The sequence below is a fragment of the Adiantum capillus-veneris genome, chromosome 1 (genome assembly GCF_014529385.1).
Source record: "Adiantum capillus-veneris isolate H3 chromosome 1, ASM1452938v2, whole genome shotgun sequence".
NCBI classification, from domain to species: domain Eukaryota; kingdom Viridiplantae; phylum Streptophyta; class Polypodiopsida; order Polypodiales; family Pteridaceae; genus Adiantum; species Adiantum capillus-veneris.
In genome coordinates this window covers 135927722-135949770 of record NC_140931.1, presented here as the reverse complement: position 1 = coordinate 135949770, position 22049 = coordinate 135927722, and the positions used below count along the sequence as shown (strand labels likewise).

The following is a 22049-nucleotide window of genomic DNA, read 5'->3' as shown; positions in this document are numbered from 1 at the left end:
TAGACTATGTCGACGATGACAACGGTGATGACGAAGTCGACCTAAGGGCTGAAATCTGCAATCTTTCTACTGTTGTCCAAAAACGCTATGGGCTGAAATCTACGACTGAGCCAAAAACGCTGATTTTGGGGTGTTTTCTGTGGGTCTTTATCGCTGAAAATCTGCAGGTTTAGGGCTGAAAACTGATGTTCTATCCGGGCTGAATCTGCTACTCCTTTTAGGGCTGATCTTGATGGTCTTTTAGGGTTGCAAATCGCTGCATATGCTAAATCTGCAAGGCTGAAATTCTGCTAACGCTGTAGGTTACAAAAACGCTAGGAATGCAAAAACGCTAGCTGCAGGGGTTCCTTGGCGATGGTGCCCTGATGCAAAAACGCCAGGCTGTGGAAGGTGATGGCGATGTTGCAAATGCTGAAAACACTAGTGAATGCTGTTGAAGAGAACGCTAGGGGAAGGTCCTTGCTTGGAGGGGAGACCACCAAGTTCTTTGTCTTGCTGAGAAGTTGCCTGCTGAGCTTGGCTCCTGTTGCCTCTTCTGCCATTTAGTGCTAGTCTAGGTTTGCTTATATACAAACTTACTCAATTTGCCCTACCTACTTTCCAACAAAAGTCACTTAAAAATAATAAGTGAAAAATGTCAAAAATAGGTAAAATAGACTAAATGCACTGGAAAATTCCCCTGAAGGATTTTGATGGATTCTGATGGGAATGCTTATGATCATGCTGTGTGCAACCAGAGGATATGCATCTACACTAAGTAACTGGGCATGCACGGTCTGCGAACAGACTCACAAAAGTGTCAGAACACTTCTAATCTAGATTGACTGGACTAACGGAACCCTTGTTATGAAGTAGCTTGTCCACGGACACGTAGGGTTGGATGTGTCACGTGACATCCCCTCCTTTTCAAAGTGAGGTACTGGTACCGAACTGTATGGCGTCGAGGGAGATCGCCAATAGCATCCTGAATCCTGGAAGGGACTCTTCGCCGGCCCACTCTGATGTGTGGGTCATGCGGTACTTGAACTTCATAAAGGTCTGCAACGCTTCCTTCTTTGGGCCGCGCCGAAAGCGACACAAAGTCTTTTGTGGCTCCTTCAATGCTTCAACTTCGTCGATAGTCATGCTTCTTTCTTCTTCAAGAATCTCCATGGCTGAAAATTCCTAAAACCACTTCAGACACAAAACCATGAACATACCTATTCCATGTAACGTGAGTGGAAAAAATCTTGTCTTCCTCAAAGACTGTGCATGCAATGTAGATGAACAAAGAGACGGAGTGCCAAACGGTTCACCACACACACGCAAACAATGAGATCGACTCTTGTCTTGCTGATCTAAATCAATCAACTGTGGCAATTCACAACGGAAATGCCCATACTTGGTGCTCATACTTTCATGTGCTCTTTCTACAACTGTGTCATGCCAAGGAAGAGACAGGGAATGTGACTTCCTTGAATGCATACTTTTCAGCTTTTCATGAAAAATCCGCATACATTCGTCTCATCCATGAGTGAAACGTGCTCAACGTACAATATGGCATGCCTAGGAAAAGGGATCACATAAAGATGCTGACTAAAATCAGGAAACGATCACGAATGAAACACTCGAACAATGCGTGCTGATCAATCATATGAACATATAATACTTCATGTGAGAGTTCTTTGGACCGAGGCTCGAGAGCCAAGATCGGCTCTTCTTGAATGATCAAATCGTCCTGTGGGGGTTCTTTGGACCTCGACTCGAAAGCCAAGATTGGTTCTTCGTGATTGATCGAATCTACAACGAGGTTAGCTTCGCTAGAAAAAGCATCCACTAACACATCATCCTTGTGAACAATCACATCATTTTCATGCAACTCATCATGCTTGTGAGAAATCACATCTTGATCATGCAAATCATCATGCTCGTCATTGGCATCCAAATCATCATGCTTAGCAATATCATTCAAATCATCATGCTTATCTTTGTCATCCAAATCATCATGCTTGTCATTCAAATCATCATGCAAATCATTGTCATTCAATTCATCATGCTTCTCATAATCATGCAAATCCTGTGTGTCATGCTTGGGAGAAGAAGAGACTGAGAGAGTCTCCGTCTCCTGAATCTCTTGCATCTGTGCTGGCACTTGAGAAAAGAGTCACAAGAACTCTTGCATGTGTCGGTCACGTTGTTCTTGTCTTGCCTTTCTTTCTACTACTCTTGCCTTTCTTTCTGCTTCTCTTTCTGCTTTGTCTTCTGCGTGCCTGCAATTCATTTTTGCTATTCTTTCTGCATTTCTTGCTTCGCGTTCTAAATTCTGTTCCAAAAACAATTGCTCCAAAGCCTCCATAGGAGTTAGTGCAATCCTTGACGTAGATGGAGAAGGGGGAGAAAAACCTCCTGGTGGGGAAAATTCTTCTTCGCCTCTCTCATGCTCATCACCTCCAAGCGAAGTATCCATTCCGCTTCGAGTGATGACCATTCTGAAGTCATGGGTTCTTGTGGTTCTCAAGTTCACGAGGAACTTGGGTTCTTGCGGGTCTTGGGTTCTTGAGGGTCTTGAGGTTTTCTTTCGCTTGCAAACCGCGTTTGAGAAGGATCTTCTCTTCACCCGAGTTCTACTCCTTTCCATGGGCGCACCCCTTGGCGGCCTTGCGCTCACACCAAGGTTGCTTTTTCCCACCTCACGTCGATTGGCCGGCCACTAAGTGCACGGTCCGCTCTTAATGAGTGAAAAGAGACACAAGGGGAGGCTAGACAAGCCCTTCTTTCCTGGGATTCCTGTCACTCTTCAAAAACACGATTAGGAATCGACACGCCCAAGCGAACTTGAGTTCGTGCGACCGCAACAAGCAAAAAAAAATCTTGTGATTCTTGTGGTTCTTTCCTTGAGTGATACAGAACATTGCCAAAGCTCTGATACCAATGTTAGGTGCAGCGGAATGACTGTTTGCGCTTTGCTCAAGATGAGTGCTCCGAACTGTGCTCAAGGTTCCTTTTGTTCTTATGGAAGGGAGAGCCTTCCGTTCTTAATGAGAGAATGCTATGATCACAAACAAAGTGAATGGACACTGTGTGTGCAAGTGTATGAGACTGAGAGATAGAGACAGAAGAGAGATACGACACCAGAGACGTTGTAAACCCCTCCTCCGAAGGCCCCACTCTCGTCGGCAAGAGTGGTCTACTTATGATTGCACAATCTGGTACAAATGGTATGCATGAGACAGATGCATGTCTAGACTATGTCAACGATGACGACGGTGATGACGAAGTAGACCTAAGGGCTGAAATCTGCAATCTTTCTACTGCTGTCCAAAAACGCTATGGGTTGAAATCTGCGACTGAGCCAAAAACGCTGATTTTGGGGCTGTTTTCTGTGGGTCTTTGTCGCTGAAAATCTGCAGGTTTAGGGCTGAAAACTGAGGTGTCTTTAGGCTGAAAACTGATGGTCTATCCGGGCTGAATCTGCTACTCCTTTTAGGGCTGATCTTGATGGTCTTTTAGGGCTGCAAATCCTTGCGCGCCTTTTTGCGCGCAAGGATAATCCAACACGAGAATCTCTATTTGAGATATGTTCGGCAAAAGGAATTTGAGTTTCTCTACGGAGAAGAGGTTTTCTAAGGGTGGGTCGTTGATCATTGACTACGCTATGTCCTTTTACCATTACAATGACAACTTTTGGTTACGGTATATATTTCTCCATGAGCAGGTCAAGTAGCATTTACACGCTATTGGAATAAATTCAAACTATTATGTTCATAAGAGTAAAATTCGCCAACCGTTTCAAAATGGTAAGAATTACCTTAACCACATATGGGAGAACATCCCAGGATCCATATTAGGTTCGTTCTATTGTGAAGCAAGTTTGAACATACGTTCAGAAAATACTATGGCTAGAATCTTATCTGCCAAAGATTTGGCAAGGCGTCATTGATGCTTGCAAGGTGAAACATTTTTTATGGCCTCCGCAAGGAAGAGACGGTAATGGGCGTCAAGAAAATATTGCTAGTGGTAATAACTCGCAGGAGGAAAAGATTAGGAGAAAGTGCCGCCGTTCACAAGGAATCTTCGGATTGGAACCGTCTGCCTACATTGAGCGACGGCCCGGAACAAGAACCTTCTCTAAGGTGATCGCAAACTCTGTTAGTGAAAGAAAGACATCGAGATTAATGCTCTATGATTTAGGCATTCCCTATGTGGAAGGACACAAGAGGTTTAATACACTCAGGACTAACAGCACAGCATTATGCGCAAGGACAGATACCTAGATTGATTTGTAGGAGAACTCTTCTCGGGAATGAGAAGGCCGAATTGACTTAACAGATTTTCAGATAAGGAAACTTCCGATCTGTTGGAAAGATGCAAATGATGAGTTCTTACATGGCTCGTAAGTTTGATGATTGGTGAAAGATATCCTCGAGATACTAGAGGAATGACATGAACCGGTAAGGTAAGTATAGAATTTTTGAATTTCTGTTTAATTTAATTTTTATGTTCTTTTGAGAAAGGACTAGCTCAACTCACCATTGAGCACCTTCCGGTTCCTCCTCGGCAATTCAGTTGGATCTCTACAATTAAGGACTACTGTTTATAAGTGAGAGGGATGTTGCTAAATTGGCTTTATCTGGCAAAAAAATAATTCTAAACGAATTGTTGGATTTATAAGTGAGAGGGTTTTCTCGCTTGGAACACCAAGGTAAAATAATTATAGATGAATTATTGGAATTTTAAGTGAAAGGATTTTTCTCACTTGAGACATCGGAGTACAGAGTATTCCTAGTGCATCATTCAGAGTAATGACAAGAGCACTGTGAAAGGGAATATCTGTAAGGCCACCAAAAACGGGCACTTCTGATGCGTCACATCGGATGGGTGACAAGGAGCATCGGGAAGAAGTATCCGACCATCCAAGAACGGACATCTCTGATGCGTCATAGGATGGGTGACATAGAGCATCGCGAAGGAGATTGTACCAAAAGTTCAGTAGGAAAGGACTAGGTGATGGGTATTCGTGGTGCGTCACAAGGTGGGTGACGAGTACATCGGAAAGGGGATATCCATAGTCGAGAGAAAATTCCGTATTGTGTTAGAATTGTGCACAAGGAAAAGCAAGCACTTAGATAGGTTCAGAGAAAACTTTGAGGAAAAACAGATGCTTTCTGAGAAAGCGGGGTTGCTTTTTGGGAGAGCAGATGCTTTCCCGCGAGGAAGTCTATGTCTACATTGCAACTGTGCATGTGATTGCATCTAGGGACGCCTAGGAAGTATTGTGAAAGTTTTGTTTTTAACTTATAAGGTTTTATTGCAGATTCATACCATTTATAAAGGTGACCGGTCGCCCACTTACAATGCAGACTGTGCATGTGATTGCATCCAAGGACACTTGGGACGTGTTGTGAAAGTTTTGTTTTAACTTATAAGGTTTTATTGCAGATTCAGACAATTTATAAAGGTGACCGGCCGCCCACTTCATAAGTGGGCAGCCTATGATTAAATAAAGCAATAAAAACCAGCCAGCGATTTTTCTCTCTTTTTCTGGCAAAACAACGTCTCCCCCCCATCCCCCCCCCCCCCCCCAAAAAAAAAAAAAAAAAAAATGGTCGCAATCTCTACGCGAGCAGCCAATGCTCTGCTATCTTTGCCATGGCCAGGGAGCTATAAAAGCATCACATGCCCTCTCCCAAAGGGAAGACCAGTTTTCGCAAGGAGGAGATGCTGCTGCAGATTTCAGCCACAAAGAAGACATTGCCGGTGATGCCCATGGCTGCCCCAAGTGTACTAAATGTCGCCAGGACCCAATGCGTGAGTTCCCTTGCGAAGAAGTGCCTACGGAGCATTTTTCCATTGTGACAAGCTGCTGTTTTTCTCTATTTTCAGCCCATAAACGTCGTAGACGGGGCTGATTACAAGTAGGAACCCGAGAACACACCTCTTTTGTGTGTAGGATTGGAAGAGAGGATTTTCTATATAGAGATCTCTTCTGGGGAATTGCTTTTCGAGATCCGAGTTGCGTTTCGAGCATAAAGACTTTGAAGGTAACTATTTTCATGTTATGATCTCTAAGTATTTGTTTGCAGGTGTACTTCCTCTTAGTGAGGGAGTAGGAGCAGAGGAAGGCATGAGCCTCTGAAGGAGAAAGTGCTCTGAGGAACTAGAGCCAGATCAGCCGAAGGGTCTCGTACCCAAGTTTGGTAAGTAGATCCATGGATCAAAGAGAGGTAGTCTCTCAAGTTGTGATCCGAAAGTTGGGATTCCCAAGTAAGGACTGCGCGTCCGGGAAAGCGGAGTTATTCTGCGGGATGAGGACTCTGGGAACAGAGTCGGAAAAGAGTTGCAAGGATGCCATGCCCTAAGTCTGGAAGGTGAGATCCAAAGGCGAGAACCTTGGTTTTTGAGGATTTGGAATAAGGAACGGAAGTTCCTTGGAATAGGGTTTTGCCTTGGGAATAGGAAACCGAGGCTTCTGAGAACCATCAAGTCTTATTCTAGAACGAACATGGTAATACGTTCGGTTCAAGTGCTTGTATAGACTTCTCCTTAGTAATAAAGATACTATTACGGGGGGGGGGGACCAGCCCATCTTCTGGTCCTCAGTATTGTGTCGATCTTCTAACTCTATCTTTTCTCTCTATCTATTTCTCTCTATATCCTCTGGCTTCAGTATTAAGTGATAAATTCTATTTATCCGAGTATATTTTATATTGCTATGCACTCCCGTTTGTGACAACCCGGACCATGGATAACTGCCACAACTCTCCAATCGTCTATACCTGTGTAACTTGATCACCCAAGGTAGGTGAATCTAAAAGAAAAAATACTTGTGGAACCTGGAACCAAATTCGAGAGAATCGAGAAGAACATCTCCCCTCTCTAAAGAATGCTTGAGCTAACTATAACCGGTTCCTAGTCCAAGGAGGACTACTATCGACCTGTACGAAACAGCATGCCAGTCTAAGGATAAGGGAAGTAGGTGTGTCCTGAACGGTACAATCTCTAGAAGACAAAGCATAGGAAATACTGTTGGGATGCACTGGGAAGAGCAACCGTCACACCACAAATCCATAAGACAAAGCAACCACCGAAGAAATGTGGGCTAAAGCACACCATCGAAAGCCTCAAGGAATGGGCAAGGAAACCAAGGACTAGAAGACACCGTGCATGGTACTCCACTAAATGGAGCACCGGTAGTCAACTAACGATAATAACCGGGAAGCCCCCCTCTAATAGAGAAGTAACCTCAAAAGTACGCTCTCAGGTAACAATTGATTCATTACCACGTCGAAACAAAGCAATCACTGTCACTGAAAGCTCCATAACTAAAGCCAAGAGCTCCCTTCAAGATAGGAAGCCCCCTTCTTGCTCAATCACCAAGAAAGAATAAGTACCACCAAAAAGAAATCTGAGACAACCAGGAGTAAAACTGCTTCCTTCTCTGCAACTGAATAGCAAAAACCTGAATCTCATACTCGAGACTCAAAGAGAATCACACCATCAGTAAACTCGAGCTACTGAGAATAGGAAGACCTAAAAGATCGTCATCTGACGGTTATGTTTGCCAAAGAAGCTATCACAGTCAAACACGACCTGGCTACTCAAGCAAACTCCCTAAGATCAAACCAAATGTCTACCAATCCTCTACATCTGCCAAGATCATATTTGTAGGTACAATACAATACAATATGCCAAACTCCATACAGACTCAGAAGAGCACATATACTTCCACTGTTGTAACTTGCTTCCTTAAAATCTTCACAAAAACTATCCTTTGCACTTGTGTTGAAAAGAACATACCCACAACTGAACTGTGCAATCAATATCCAATACACAACATAACACCAATACTCAAGGTAAGAGTATAGGAACCGCTTAGGGGAATTGCAACATGCCCACAAAGATCGGAATAGACTGCTCCGAGGTCGGAGCTCTCAAAGGGAAGGGAGAAGCATCCAAATGTTGCCGACTATGGAAGTAGGAACTAAATGTCCCCACCAATTGCCGACACTATGTGCAAACCTGTCATCCAAAGGATTGCAACAAATCTATTGTCGAACATCGAGAATACTGCCCCAACAAAGAGTGCCAACTTGTTCAACAAGTATCACCCTGGCTGCGCAGTAAAGGCTTTCTGCTACAGCCGAATTAAACCCATGATCTTCACATGAGGCTTGGATCCCATGATGATGTCAGATGGGGGAAGCTTATAGGTACATTACCATCTGGCATGTACAGTTTCATGTCAACAGGAAACAGAAGGGTAAGACCACTATTTGGAAGGAGTTTCTAGCATCTTCCGAGGATTGGGATCCATGTCCCTTCAAAAAGCCACTACATTTGTTTTCACGAGTACACTACTTAATGTTAATGAGCCCCTTGCTAGCTGATAGACTCACTGCTGCACACTAAGTATCCTTGCAGTTGCTACAGGCAGCAGGTGTATGATGTTGCCTTCATGGTTTTCTCTTGTAACCCTAGAAGCATTTTCCTCGGCTAGAGAGTCTTTTCAAAAGCTTAAAAGACGGAAAAAAAAAGACCTGTCAAACACGTTGATTCTTCCTTTTGCGAGGATCCCGATCTCTTTCGAGCCATTATCCAATATAGAAAGAGACCGAGCACAACGGCAAGTAGAATTGCTCCACCGACTGAGCCCCCAATGATTGCTGACTTGTTGGTGCCTGATTCACAACATATTAAGCTTAAAAGTCAAGGAGCCATATCTATGAGAACCATTTGTGCCTGCTTAAGTGAGATAAAATGTTATGGGGCAGAAAAGTACTCAGCACCTGATGTTTGCTCCGCTGCACTGAAACCAGGAGGAATGCATGATTGATGAGAGATGAAATAAAACTTTGACAATCGAGATAATAAATCAGTATATTGTGCATACAACGTGAAACAGGAAAAGAGTTAGTACCTCAAATTGTAAGGAGGATAAACTCCATTTCCATCTGAAAGCAAACAGACAAACTATGCCAATGTTAATCTAACAAAATTGTGTCGTTCAAAAATTTTCCAAGCATCCTGATTAGAAACATATTGCAAACATCCTTTCATCCAAACATGATGACCAATTCTGAGCTGGTTCAATTGCTCAATTAGAATCAATTGTTACTAACTTGTACAGCATCCATTTCGATACTGTTGCAGTCTCAGCTAATTGAGAAACAATGTTTGTTTCCCTCAGCTCGCTTGACAATCAACTTGACCTACAAGTCCATGCATATCGACGAGGGGCTCTCTTTTGTAAAATGGTTTCCAACTTAGAACACTTTTGGAAAAGAAGAAATAAACAGTGCAAAGAGAAGATTGACACATATATCCTCAGATAGCACCCCATATAATTCTGAGACAGTATAATTCACTGCTAGTCACTTCACAGAAGTGGAGAGACAGAAGAACCCTGCTAACGCTTTACTGAAAGTTCCAAACGCCTTGGTTCTTACACCTTGCAGATCAAGGTTGCCCAACATCAAGCTACACAGAACATTTGTCATATGCAAACTACCTCAGTGTGCCACGTGTACATGTACTGCTAACTTCACAGCCAAGCTAAATCTAGAAAAACCTAGGGATCTTCGTCTCGCACCCATGTGACCTTATCAAGGGACCTACATGTCCTAAAAGGTCCATTAGATAGCAACCAACAATGCATAACCACTCTTTGCATAAATAATTGTTTGGGGCGTAACAACTAGTTGGATGTTGATAGTCGGCATCCAGTAGTGTGTCCGGTTGTTTCTTGATAGGGTGCCATCCAATGTCTTCTATCAAACGCAGTAATATTGTATCTCTATATGCTTGTTCCGAGCATGAAACATGGAGTTCCTCGCAATAGCTATACAACAGTGGTTGTCGGTATAAATAGTGGTGGTCTGCTGCGGAAAACCAATCTCCAAAAGCAACCTTTGTGACCAAGCACTGCAAGCAACAGGATATTCTGCCTCCGTGGAAGATAAGGCAATTGTGGGCTGCTACTTACTACTCCATGAAATCACTCCTGATCCAAAAGAAGAGGTGTAATGTGTAGTCGAATGTCGTCCATCTAGACCTCCACCCCAATCAGAATCACTCCATCCTCGAAGAATAATCCTGAAGTCTGTACCTCCATAAGCATACCATATGCCCAACAAATGTGGACAAATGTGATTGCTTCAAATACCGCAAGACCTGAAGAGCCTACTCCAAATGAGACTTGGCAGACAAAAGTCCCACCGAGAAATTGATGTCAAAGCGTAACAGACTTGGACACTCCAAGTCAAGAATCAATCACCACAGCACCAAATAACCACTTCAAAACAATTCATAGATCACAATAGATTTGCACTGGCCCAGCGGAGTTCCGTGCCTAGAGATATTGGCCCCAAAGACTGGCGCCCCTCTCGGTATTTCTTTATGTATTAAAATCAATGTCAGAGTCCAAAGAGCGGTTAGGGTTTCACTCTCAGACTCTGCGTCTAGATGCTCTTAGAAGTGAGGCCCTCACCGCGTATATAAAGATTACAAGGGATGCCCAAAAGCTTTCAAAATAAAAGCAATGAAAATTTTCTCTCTCCCTCTCTCTCAAGAGAGTAAAATAAAGCAATTTCTCTCTCTTTCTTGGCCAATTTGCGTCACCCACGGGGCTGCTTTTCACTTCCGTAAAATCCAAAAAATCTGTACACTGCTGCCACGTGGCATCAGCGCCTGCTTTTAGGGTTTCCAGCCACTTAGGGTTTCAGCCAGAAGTTAGGGTTAGGGTTTTTGGCAGAAATTAGGGTTTGCAGGAATTTTAGGGTTTTTGGCAGAAATTAGGGTTTTTGCTGTCGATAGCCACGTCATCACTTTGTGACATATCCCCCTCTTGAAAGCATTGTAATCGACCACGATTATGCCAGCAAAACCGAAAAAAGCCATAAACCGTCTTAGCTTAGTACCTACGTACTAGGAACACACATCTAGCACATGTACCAAATCGACAGTCACATCACACAACATCACAAGACATCACAGGACATCACATGACATTCAACATTCATTCGGATCTTAGACCATGATTTATCGCCAATGTAGCTAGCAATCGCATCTAGGTCCAATCGCGACCTCATCGATGTCCGATTGACTAACCCCTATTGCAACCATGTCTATTCGAGATCAATCAGACCAAAATGCTGCAGTCATTTCGTCTATCAGTTCCTGCACTTAAAAGAAGTCAAGAACAAATCAGTATCATAATCGGGAATTCCATTTCATAAAGTCATATAGCAGAATACTGTCAGCTTTCAGTATCCCTGAAGCTCAAAGAGACATCAGTGACTCTAGTATCTAAATCAAGGCATCTGTTGACAAAGGAGCGGAGTGACTCCCCTCTTGTGCATCCGACTGCACCAGATCTCCGGCCAAGCACAAGAGGATCCCTGTAACCTGTCGAGTATATCATCGATCCTAGGAATCGGAAATCTGTTCTTGATGGTGACTGTTGAGAGCTCTGTAATCGATGCAAATTCTCCAAGATCCGTCTTTCTTCAAAACCAACAACACTGGAGAGCAATACGGTGAAGTACTAGGCTGGACAAGACCCTTTCACTTGGTTCACAATCTCTTCATTCTGTGCTCGGCTCACACGATAAGGTGGCCGGTTCGGTGGTGTGCTTCCAGGTCTCAGATCAATGGTATGATCTTCAGGACAAGCGGGTGGTAACTCACCTAGTAGGCCCTCTGAGAAGCAATCGGCAGGAGAGTGGAGAAAATCTTGGCGTGTTTAGACATATATTTGTCCTATCCTTATCGCTCAATTCTTTCATAAAGATCGAGTAAACAAACAAACTGGATTTCATTAATTTTGAAATGGCCGAAGTCGATACAATAGGGACAGACTCGCCCTTCAGTTTAATATCAAGTACAATTGTTCTGCCCTTTTCTGTAGTCAAAGTCGCTTTTCTCGCCCGATAATCAACCACGGCGTTGTTCTTGTGGTACCAGGGAATCCCTAAGAGAACATCACAACCCTCCAAAGGCATTATGAAGAAGTCCTCATGCCCCAAATACCCCTGACAATGCAACCGAAGTTTGCCAATGATAGGTGTAATGGCTACGTCCCTGTCGGGTGCCGCTAGAACTGCCTCCGCAAGTGGTCCCATCTGATCGGGAGTGATCTCGAGCCGCGCCGCCAATTCCGGTGAAATGAAGTTGGCCTTGACTCCTCCATCAAAGAAGATCAGGGCCTCTTGATCTTTCACTTTGCCCCAAGCTCGGCAAAGTTCTGTACTCTCGTCCATGGTGTCGAGATCGGTATCACACAATCTGGAATCAGTCCTGTTTTCATCTTGCCTTTTCGTCCACGTTCCTCAGCTGCTCTCAAACTCTCAGTCTTGTCGTCGTCCTTATCATTCTGTTCTTTCTATGCCTTTTTAGGGCACTTCGCGGAGATGTGTCTATGTTCCCCGCATCCAAAGCACTTCCCCTCCTTGATGAATCGAGCTCGCTCCTGAGGAGTAAGCTTGGGTCATGCATGCTTTTTCTCTGGGTTGCTCTTTTTCTTTCTACTTTCATTCCAAGTAGAAGTCTGTTCAGCTCGTTGTGTCATGGCCTCATCTGTAGGGTAGGTCAGACTGCCAGAGTGAATGGCAAAGCCCCGCTTCGCATGACTCATCAACTCCTGAATAGAAGCTGACTTCTGTTCCAAGCAGTGATCTCAGATCTATGTAGGTAGACCCAAGGTAAACCGCTCAATCTATTCTCTGAACGAGATCTTCTTGAATGAAGAGGCGAGTAGAAAAGAGCTCCAAAATCTTTCACAGTAAGCATTGATTGTATCTTTCTTGGTCATCCGAAGATGGTTCCAAGCAGCTCGTATATCTCGTTCATACTCTTGCGTCAACCAAGAAGAAATAAAAAGCTTCTTAAATTTCAGCCATTTAACTGGCGCAGTCTTGTTTAAAAGAAGCGTGGACCACCAAGTGCGAGCATTCCCCTTAAAGTAAGAGGCAGCTCTCTGAATCTTGGAGTGCTATGAGTAGCGTCCTCCCGCGAAAGCGATGTCAAACTGCTGTATAAAAGACAAAGCCTTCGAAGCATTTGAGTATCCTGAAAAAGTATCAAACTTGATCGAGTGGCCACAAGGTAGTTAGGTACGTAGTGTTCGGTACGTAAGGTACGTAGTACAAAATGGATTGAGTTTTTAGGTACGTAAAAATTCGTCCTTTTTTCCACAAAGCCCAAAACTGAGAGTACTTCATACATTTACTTATGTATTCACCAAGACTTCAAATAAAGACTAGCAAATCAACAGTACACCGTTACAAATGCCATCAAGAGACCCAAAAAACCCCCAAAGAAAAAAGAAAAAAAAAAGTGTACGGAACCTATCCGTACGTGCTGAACTGTACGGTACGGATAGAATCTGTACGTACAAACGGATGCAACCTTGAGTGGCCCCTTAAACTCTCGGACTTTCTTGCTTTTATCTTCGAGAAAGTCATACTGGTTGGCTTTGTAAAAATTCTTCTTGTTTGCATAAAAGTTTCCGTCATCGGAATCTGAGCTGTCTGTAGACGAGTCCTCAGTAGAACTGTCAGTCTCTGGGCGAGATTTAGCCTTCTTTGCCTTTTTCTTGCCCTTTCCGAAGCTTTGTTTCTTGCTTCGCTTTTTACCTTTTCTGTCTTCTTCGCTCGAATCTGAAGAGCTAGAAGAACTGTCAGAAGAAGAAGAAGAAGAAGAACTTGGTACTCCTTCAAATCGAACACGCTTCTTCTGTTTCTTTGCCTTGTCAAATGTCGACTAACGACCCAAATATCCCGGGAAGTCAGTGCCTTTCTTCTGCTTTTTGCCGTGCTTATTGGCTTTCTTTTGTGCGTCAAAAAGCTGAGCAATCCATGCATCAACCACCTCTTGTAATTCCTTCTCTGAATACTATTTGTGATCAAAAGGTTTCTTGAGAGCGGGTCTCAAGGGTGGTGTAGTGGTTTTCTGCCACTACGCATGCACTTCTTGAAAAGAAGTCTCGCTCATATATTTTGCCAATTTCGGATCCTTTGCAAAACTGAGCATCATCTTTGTTGCATCGCCGATCAATTGACAACGCTTCATCTCTCTTTGCTCCGCCTGAGTAGGCCGAGGCGGGCCATACTCTGCCGGAATCTTCGTTGTGATCCCTGCCTGCATCTCCAGATGCAGAGGGAGTCGACTGATCCTTGCGTGAAGCCATAGGTGCCGCGGAAATAAAAATTGGGGATCGGATTTTCCGTAGAAGAGAAATCGGTTGTGCTCTGATACCACTGTAACAGACTTGGACACTCCAAGTCAAGAATCAATCACCACAGCACCAAATAACCACTTCAAAACAATTCATAGATCACAATAGATTTGCACTGGCCCGGCGGAGTTCCGTGCCTAGAGATATTGGCCCCAAAGACTAGCGCCCCTTTCGGTATTTCTTTATGTATTAAAATCAATGTCAGAGTCCAAAGAGCGGTTAGGGTTTCACTCTCAGACTCTGCGTCTAGATGCTCTTAGAAGTGAGGCCCTCACCGCGTATATAAAGATTACAAGGAATGCCCAAAAGCAGAGCCCCAAAAGCTTTCAAAATAAAAGCAATGAAAATTCTCTCTCTCTCTCTCTCTCTCTCTCTCTCTCTCTCTCTCTCTCTCTCTCTCTCTAGAGAATAAAATAAAGCAATTTCTCTCTCTTTCTTGGACAATTTGTGTCGCCCATGGGGCTGCTTTTCACTTCCGGAAAATCCGTACACTGCTGCCACATGGCATTAGCACCTCCTTTTAGGGTTTCCAACCACTTAGGGTTTCAGCCAGCAGTTAGGGTTAGGGTTTCAGAAATTAGGGTTTCTGGCAGAAATTAGGGTTTGCAGGAATTTTAGGGTTTCTATTGTCGGTAGCCACGTCATCACATTGTGACACAAAGTAGGTGTTCAGCAACCAGATAAGCGAACTGACCGGTTTTCGATACTTCATAGCATCAGCTATATCTAAGGGGTTATGCAAGGACAACTTATGGTTGGGATCCATCGAAATAGAGATAGGTCTATACTCGGTCATACCAACGCCTCTTAACAATTCTTGAACATAGCGCTGTTGAGAGAGAAAGATGCCCCCCTCTATTTGTCATATCTTTAGTCCAACAAAGTGAAGCGAGCCAAGATCTGTTATTTCATATCTCCATCGTGCTGCGAATTTGCTAGTCATGGCTATCTATAATTACAAGATCATTCACAAAGAAGATAACAAGTGTGACCAATCAACCCTATGTGAAAAGATATAAATTTGTGTTTGCATATGAAAGATGAAAGGAATGTCCAAGAAGAAAGAATCGATCTTTTGGCACCACGCTCAAGGAGCTTGCTTCAGGCCATAGAGAGCCTTGCACAACTTGTAAACTGTCACCCGATCCTAGAGCTGAGAATCCTCGAGGTTGCTCCACATACACCTCCTCTAAGTCGTCGTTGAGAAACGCGGACTTGATATCCATCTGGAACACAGGCCATCGATGATGAGTTGCTAGAGCAGAAATAGTCCGAATAGTCGCCGACTCGCGATATACGCAATTGATGCAAATGTGTCATCATAGTCCACTCCCGATCTCTGAGAAAAGCCCTTGGTGAGGAGGCATGCCTGGTGCTTATCCAAAGACCCATCTGATTTGTACTTCATCTTGTTGACACCAATGACCTTCCGCCCGCTTTGCAGGCCTCGGAACCACCTCCATTGTGTCATTTATCTCAATAGATTCAAGCCCTACCTACATGGCCTCCTTACATCTCAACTCCAAAAGGGCCTCCTCAATTGTAAGAGGTTTTTATCCTTTGCCTCCCAAGGACATTAGGGCATAGTTCACCTCTACTAGAGCTCCATTTGTCTCACCTTGTTGCAACCATCGAGGCTACCTCAAAGTACCTGCAACATGCCAATCTGGTGGAAATTCTATAGTCGTCACATCTTGCAGTGTGTCCAACAACCACTTCAATAACTTGACCAATTTGCCCCATCCTCGGGAGCTACTAGTACCTCCTCATCTTCATCTGCACTGTGATGTGAACCACCATCCACTGCATCCTCTTGACTCTCAAGACCGTGCATCCCTTTCTAGACCCTGAGGGACATGAACCAAAGAAGGGTTCATCATCCATAGAGGAGAATCATCATCTAGATCACCAAGACGAGACAAATTTAGGGATAATGTAGTGGCAAAGTGGCAAAACAAAAGCAAAAGAGAGGAGAGATGAGAGAGAGAGAGAGAGACATCACACAAAGGGACAGCAATCCACAGCCATGACTCGAGGGGTGAAACCCCATGGAGGTGGCAACTCTATACACTGAGAAAAGAGGGCACCCTATGCTTCCTATATACTTGCATAAATGCTAGGTCGGCCAGCTATAAAACGACCCCATGACATGATGAAAGTTACCCATAAAGGATGTCCACAAATGTGCTGGTCTGGGTGCACACTAGCCAACACAAGTACACCCTATCCTACCCAAATCCTCTTTGCGTTCTCCATCAATGCGATGTGATTGATGACTAATGGTCTACTGTTGAGGATAATGAATGATCGAATCCAAGTATTAACACGCTCCCACTGGATCCTTCAGCTTTCAGAAGTTGCTACTGACAAGCCTCCAAGCTTGTATGAGTTGAAGACCATCATAGTCGCTCTCCAAATGGCATAATTCTCACCACTCAATTGCTAATCCGTAGACAAGGTGGGTAGAACAGGAATATTGATTGGTTGATCTTCAACACCCAAGTAGAATTGCGACCAAACTCCCCCCTCCTTTTCGTGCGTTGCTTTAGCAACCTCTTCATGTACTAACGCTGGATTCTGCTGCTTGAAAACGCTGGTCTGGCTGAGTCTGCAGGTGCTGAAGTGAGGGGCTGAAGCGCTGAAGTTTAGGGCTGGAAAAACGCCAGAGCTTCAAGGTCTTGCTTGAGAGAGAGGAATAGATGCCTGTTGCAAGCTTGTTGCCTTGTGCACTTCTTCCACTTCTGCCAGATAAGCCTAGCGCTAGCTTTCCTTATATATTGCTTTAGTCAGTTCCCAACAAAAGTCACTTAAAAATAATAAGTGAAAAATGTCAAAAATAGGGAAAATAGGTTCTGTGCATTGGAAAATGCTCCTGATGGATTCTGATGGTAATGTTGATGATCATGCTGTGTGCAACCAGAGGATATGCATCTACTCTAAGTGCCTAGGCATGCACGGTCTGCGAACAGACTCACAAAAAGTGCCAGAACACTTCCTAGGCTAGACTAACTGGACTCACTGAACCCTTTGTCATGAAGTAGCTTGTCCACGTACACATAGGGTTGGATGTGTCACGTGACACATATACATCCCTCACATACACCTTACACATACCTTTCGTCCCCTACTATCGCTTAAGCACTAGGGAATCTGCCCATTTTTCATCATTGGTAATAAATGCTTTGAGTATTTGTTGTTCTATAGGGGGCACTCTCACTAGTGGTGGGATAATCCGGGCTGGTGATTCATGAGCCTTCAGGTTCTAGAAAATGGTTAAGCTCCTCCTTCGCAGGGAATCCCACTAGGTCACCATCACCCGATTATCAGCCGCTCAAGGTGTTCATTTAATAGAAATATTTCTCTCTCTTTTTACACAGATATATCTTTTATTAAATGAACATCTGGAGGGCTCATTCCCCCAGTTAAAGCATTTTGTCATCAGCACAACAAGAGGAATCTCGTCTCTATCAGAACTACAAGGGATAAAAATCTCTCCTAAAGAGAGTAAAAAGTGCTCTCACCCCTTATAAAAGAGATAAGAGGATGATATCCTGCAACCTGGAAAAGAATGGCACCTCGAATCCTCTTATCAGGCATTCCCCCAGGGAGGTACCAAAAGGGAAGCCAGCAATAGGTGAAAAATAATGAGAGTCGAATCATCCACAATCTGGGCTTGAAAGCCTCCAACCAGCACCAAACCAAGAACATTGTAGAAGATCTCTCACAATCGGTAGAGGAACTAAGGCCTGGAGCACAGCCAAGAGGAGTTGTCAAGGACTCCTAACACGGCCACATGCTCAAGGTGGTTGAAATGTAGCTCAACTAGGAGGACAGAAGAAGGAACCATGGAATCATGGCAACGCAGAAGTGCCTGCAGAGAACCTGATGCAAAGAGCTTATGCCACCCCCAGGGGAGCAAACAACTACAGAAGGAACAAGCCGAAAAGCACCTGCCTAGCAGAATTCAGAGGGAGAAGTTAGAACAAGACACACCTTCAGCTCAATGATTGACGGTGCTCTGCCCAAAGGCAGAACACCAAAAGAGTAAGGTCAACCCGAGGGCCCTAGACAGAGACTCCTGGGCACCCTCACCCAGCATGACAGGCAAATGGAGAGGAGAAAAAACAAAAAACAAAAACAAACTACCAAGTAGTCATCGAAGGAGGAAGAAGAACACAAATCAGCCAAAGGGTTAGCAAAGGTCCATAGCAGCACTGCCAAATGGGGCAGAATGCTTGGGAGCTAGGCCAAATGAAAGGCCTTAGGCAGTGGCCCTTGGACCTCCTTGCCAGCCTACCAGGAAGATGGGAGAAAACATCACAAAACACAAATGGAAACACACCCAGTGCGCACACACACACACACACACACACAGAGCTGTTGCAAAGCTCAGATGCACACACTTCCCCCCACAAGTGTGTAAGTTTTTCACAGAAGACCTTCTCTTTACCATCAAATTTTTATCATCCTAGCGCTCCCAAACGGAATAAAGTGCCAATTTGGCTGTCATACATGCATCATTTCAATTTCTCCATGAGAGCAACAACAAGTTTTCCCCTAAATCCTGGTCCACGATCAGAAATAATAACCCTAGGAGCTCCAAACCTGCAACACACCCGTTCATATAAAAAAGAGGCCACTCTTCCTACTGTTACATCTTTTACTGCTCTTGCCTCCACCCATTTTGTCAAATAGTCCACAGCCACAAGGATATACCTTTTACCATTGTTGGTCCTTGGCATTGGACCTATAGCATCTACTCCCCATTTTGCAAATGCATCAAAAGACATTATAGCTTTCTGAGGCTCAGCCAAAAGCTTTCGATTTGCAAACACTTGGCATTCATGGCATGACTTGCACCAAAAATAAGCATCTCTCATCATAGAGGGCCAACAGTAACCTGCTCTCAAAACACGAAAGACAACCTGATCCTTACCTTGATGGCCTGTTTCTTCATGGCAGTGCTCCAAAATCAAGCCTATCTCTTCTTTGTACGACACTTTCCTCAAAATGCAACATTCAGTACAAAACTAGCTCTCTCAGTTCAGTATTTGTCGCCACACTTTAATAAGATAAATTTAGTGCTACAGTTTAGCACATAAGGAAACAATCTGACAAAAGTCAGCATCATGCTATGCTTTGTGATAGAAGGTTTCAATCCAAAATATGCTTTACCATCTTTGTTAGTCCATATATAACAAGAGGTGGTAGATGGCTACCATCACCTCTAGTGAGAGAGATGGAAATGACGAAATGTATCAATTAACACAACATAATGAGACAGGAGAACCACTTTTTATCACATATGTAAGCAGCAAAAACTGCATATAGTATCCACATGTAGTACCTCACCCTAACATTCATCCCTCATGCAGGAAACCTATAAAACCATTGAGCACTAGATCTTGTAGAAGTTCCAACTTGTAACAGGCAGCAAAAGTAAATACCTTTTCCTGGCGCAAAAATGATGTCTGTGTAAGCAACAAGGTTGTTGAAGTCAGCATGTCCATTGTACTCTCTCAAAAGCTCCGCTTGAATGCCAAACTTCTGACTCAATGTTTCCAAAGTGTCGCCACCTTGAATAACGTAAGTCAAAAACAGGCCGTAGGTAGTGCTGACGTCTGGATTGCCACAAGAACAGTTTATTGGGATGCTGATAATGGAACCAGGGGTCAAGTTGTTGGCGTCGATATCACCATTAGCCGAAACAACCCAACTAATCTGTGACAAGTTACTGAATGTTGTACGTACGAGGTTGTCTATCGTGTCTCCCGACTTGATCGCGTGCTCTGGGGAGTATCCAAGTTGACCATTTGAGCAGGCACATGGAAAGGGGATAGAAAGGACCTGGTCTGGAAGAATGCTGTTGACATCTGAGATCTGATTGTAATTCTCAATTAAGGTGACGCTGGACTGAAATGCTGTGGCGATGGTGCTGACGGAGTCATCAGCAGAGACGATGTAGTTGGCGAGGGCCACACTGCAGCCCGAGGGTGGGATGCAGGTGGGAGTTGTAGGCGCTATACTGGGTAGCAGAAGAAACAGGGATGCCACTAGCAGGTGAGGAAAATAGAGCCTTTCCTTCAGTTTCCTCATGGCAGGCTGCAGCTTGTGACAGCTTGAGCCGCAACGTAGGCTAATGTTGTGTACACAAGCTGCCTCGCTGGCATGGCACTAGGTAGTGTACGGAAAAGACCGCTTCAAAATTCAATAATAATTCACCTTTTTTTTTTGCCTAAACGCCAAGAGGCAAACTTCAAAGTGAATGTTGAAAGGTTATGGAGTGGGGTTCCTACTATACATAAGGTACGTTTCACACGATGAAACGTCAAAGCTCCTTTGTCATTTTGTAGTAACACACCCTTCGTTAGCCTAACTATGCAGAAAATGGCACAATTAGCTCACAAAGGCAGTGTTTTGGATAAAAGAGATGAGGTTGCACTCACTCAATAGCTTTTTCAGTCAAGAAAGATGACACTGTTGAGCACATCATAACCTTGCAGTCCTTTTCGTCCGAAAGCTCTCTAAACTGTAAAGTAAAGCAGTAAACTCTTGGGAGCAAGTGTGGACCATTGGATAAAGATTGTCGATTAGTGCCACATGCCAAGGTAATGATGGCATGGCAAGTTAATGATGGTAAACTTTCTTTCTTCCTATTTTTTGTAAGAGGGTGGCACCACGCTAAGTGCACACCCGTTCATCTCTCCTTGTCGCCGCCTCATCTAAACACAACCTGAGCCTTTGTTTTGGAAACATGTGGCAAACATATCGGAGAGAGAAATTAATGATTACATCATTGCAAGTTCGAGAAGCTGCAGCAAGTCTACAAACCTACTGCAGAATGGCATATGTGGAAGTTTTGGAAGCTCCATCCAAATAGGGTATGATGCAAGGTTATCCCCTTTCAAGAGAAAAGCCCTACATCATCAAAATAGATAGAGTGGAGAGCTATGAATCATCCACTAGCCACCTCATAAGGCTTGGGCTACCATAGCTTCATCTTCTAGCATAATAAAGTAGAACTTTTTAAATGATCCATGTACCTAGGTACCTTACCTCTATCTCTTTGATAAGACAGTTATCCTAAAACCAACCCTAAAGGCATTTAGAGAGGGGGCCAATCTCCACACACCATTGTAAATGAAGCACGATGTTCATAATCCACTTCATACTTATGAGCACAATCGACAATATGCACCGAGGGCATACCTAAGGTAGTGTGCTCCACAACTACTTGAGGGTTTCCATTGCTCTGACTTTTGAGCATGCTTTGGGAAGCTTGACCTTGTGTTGGACTAGGGAGGTCTACAACAGTGTTAAAATTAGGGTTGCAAGGAAACACATACAGCGTGGAGAAGATGCAACAGAGAGTGTATTGCTTAGTGCACAATAGAAAGATCGATTAGCCCTAGAATGATGGGCGTATATACAATGCACCGGGGGGGGAGGGGAAACCTCCCAGTGAGGGAAAAAATTCCCCGGTAGTCCTAAGTGTGCTCACACACATCACTATCACATATATGGTAACAAATATATAGTGATGTGTTCACACACATCACATCACTATCACATATATGGTAACAAATTTTCCCCTGGGAGTGATGCCGTGAATGAGAGCTGGCACCTAGTGTATAGGGAAGTGCCATGCCCTGAGGACATGATCAATCCACCAAGGGAAGTAAGCCCAAAGCTTTGCGGAAAGCTTCGAACTTCTCATGAGGCAATGTCTTTGTAAAATAGATTTGCAAGGTTGTCGTGTGTCGACATGTAAGCCAAGCTGATCTCCCACTATGAGTCTCTCTTTGACATAGTGATAATGCACATCAATGTGCTTTGT

At 44.0% G+C, this 22049-nt stretch overlaps 1 protein-coding gene across 5 annotated transcripts in view; it reads right to left on the bottom strand.

The window, feature by feature from the left end:
- Nucleotides 1-20367, bottom strand: part of LOC147465625 (chitin elicitor receptor kinase 1-like) — a 42841-nt gene extending 22474 nt beyond the window's left edge. For 2 of the 5 annotated variants that reach the window (XR_015189326.1, XM_086520982.1), the window contains exons 1-4: nucleotides 19660-20365; nucleotides 8897-8949; nucleotides 8766-8829; nucleotides 8517-8657 (exon numbers count right to left, since the gene is read on the bottom strand). Coding sequence is in view for 4 of the 5 variants with exons in the window: in XM_086520982.1 (XP_086377108.1) it covers nucleotides 8517-8657; nucleotides 8766-8829; nucleotides 8897-8949; nucleotides 19660-20308 (907 nt within the window). In the remaining variant the exon portion in view is untranslated. Of the gene's footprint in view, nucleotides 1-8516; nucleotides 8658-8765; nucleotides 8830-8896; nucleotides 8950-19659 lie in introns of all 5 variants that reach the window. The other 3 variants (XM_086520987.1, XM_086520975.1, XM_086520978.1) reach the window with 3 other exon arrangements.
- Nucleotides 20368-22049: the final 1682 nt, after the last annotated feature.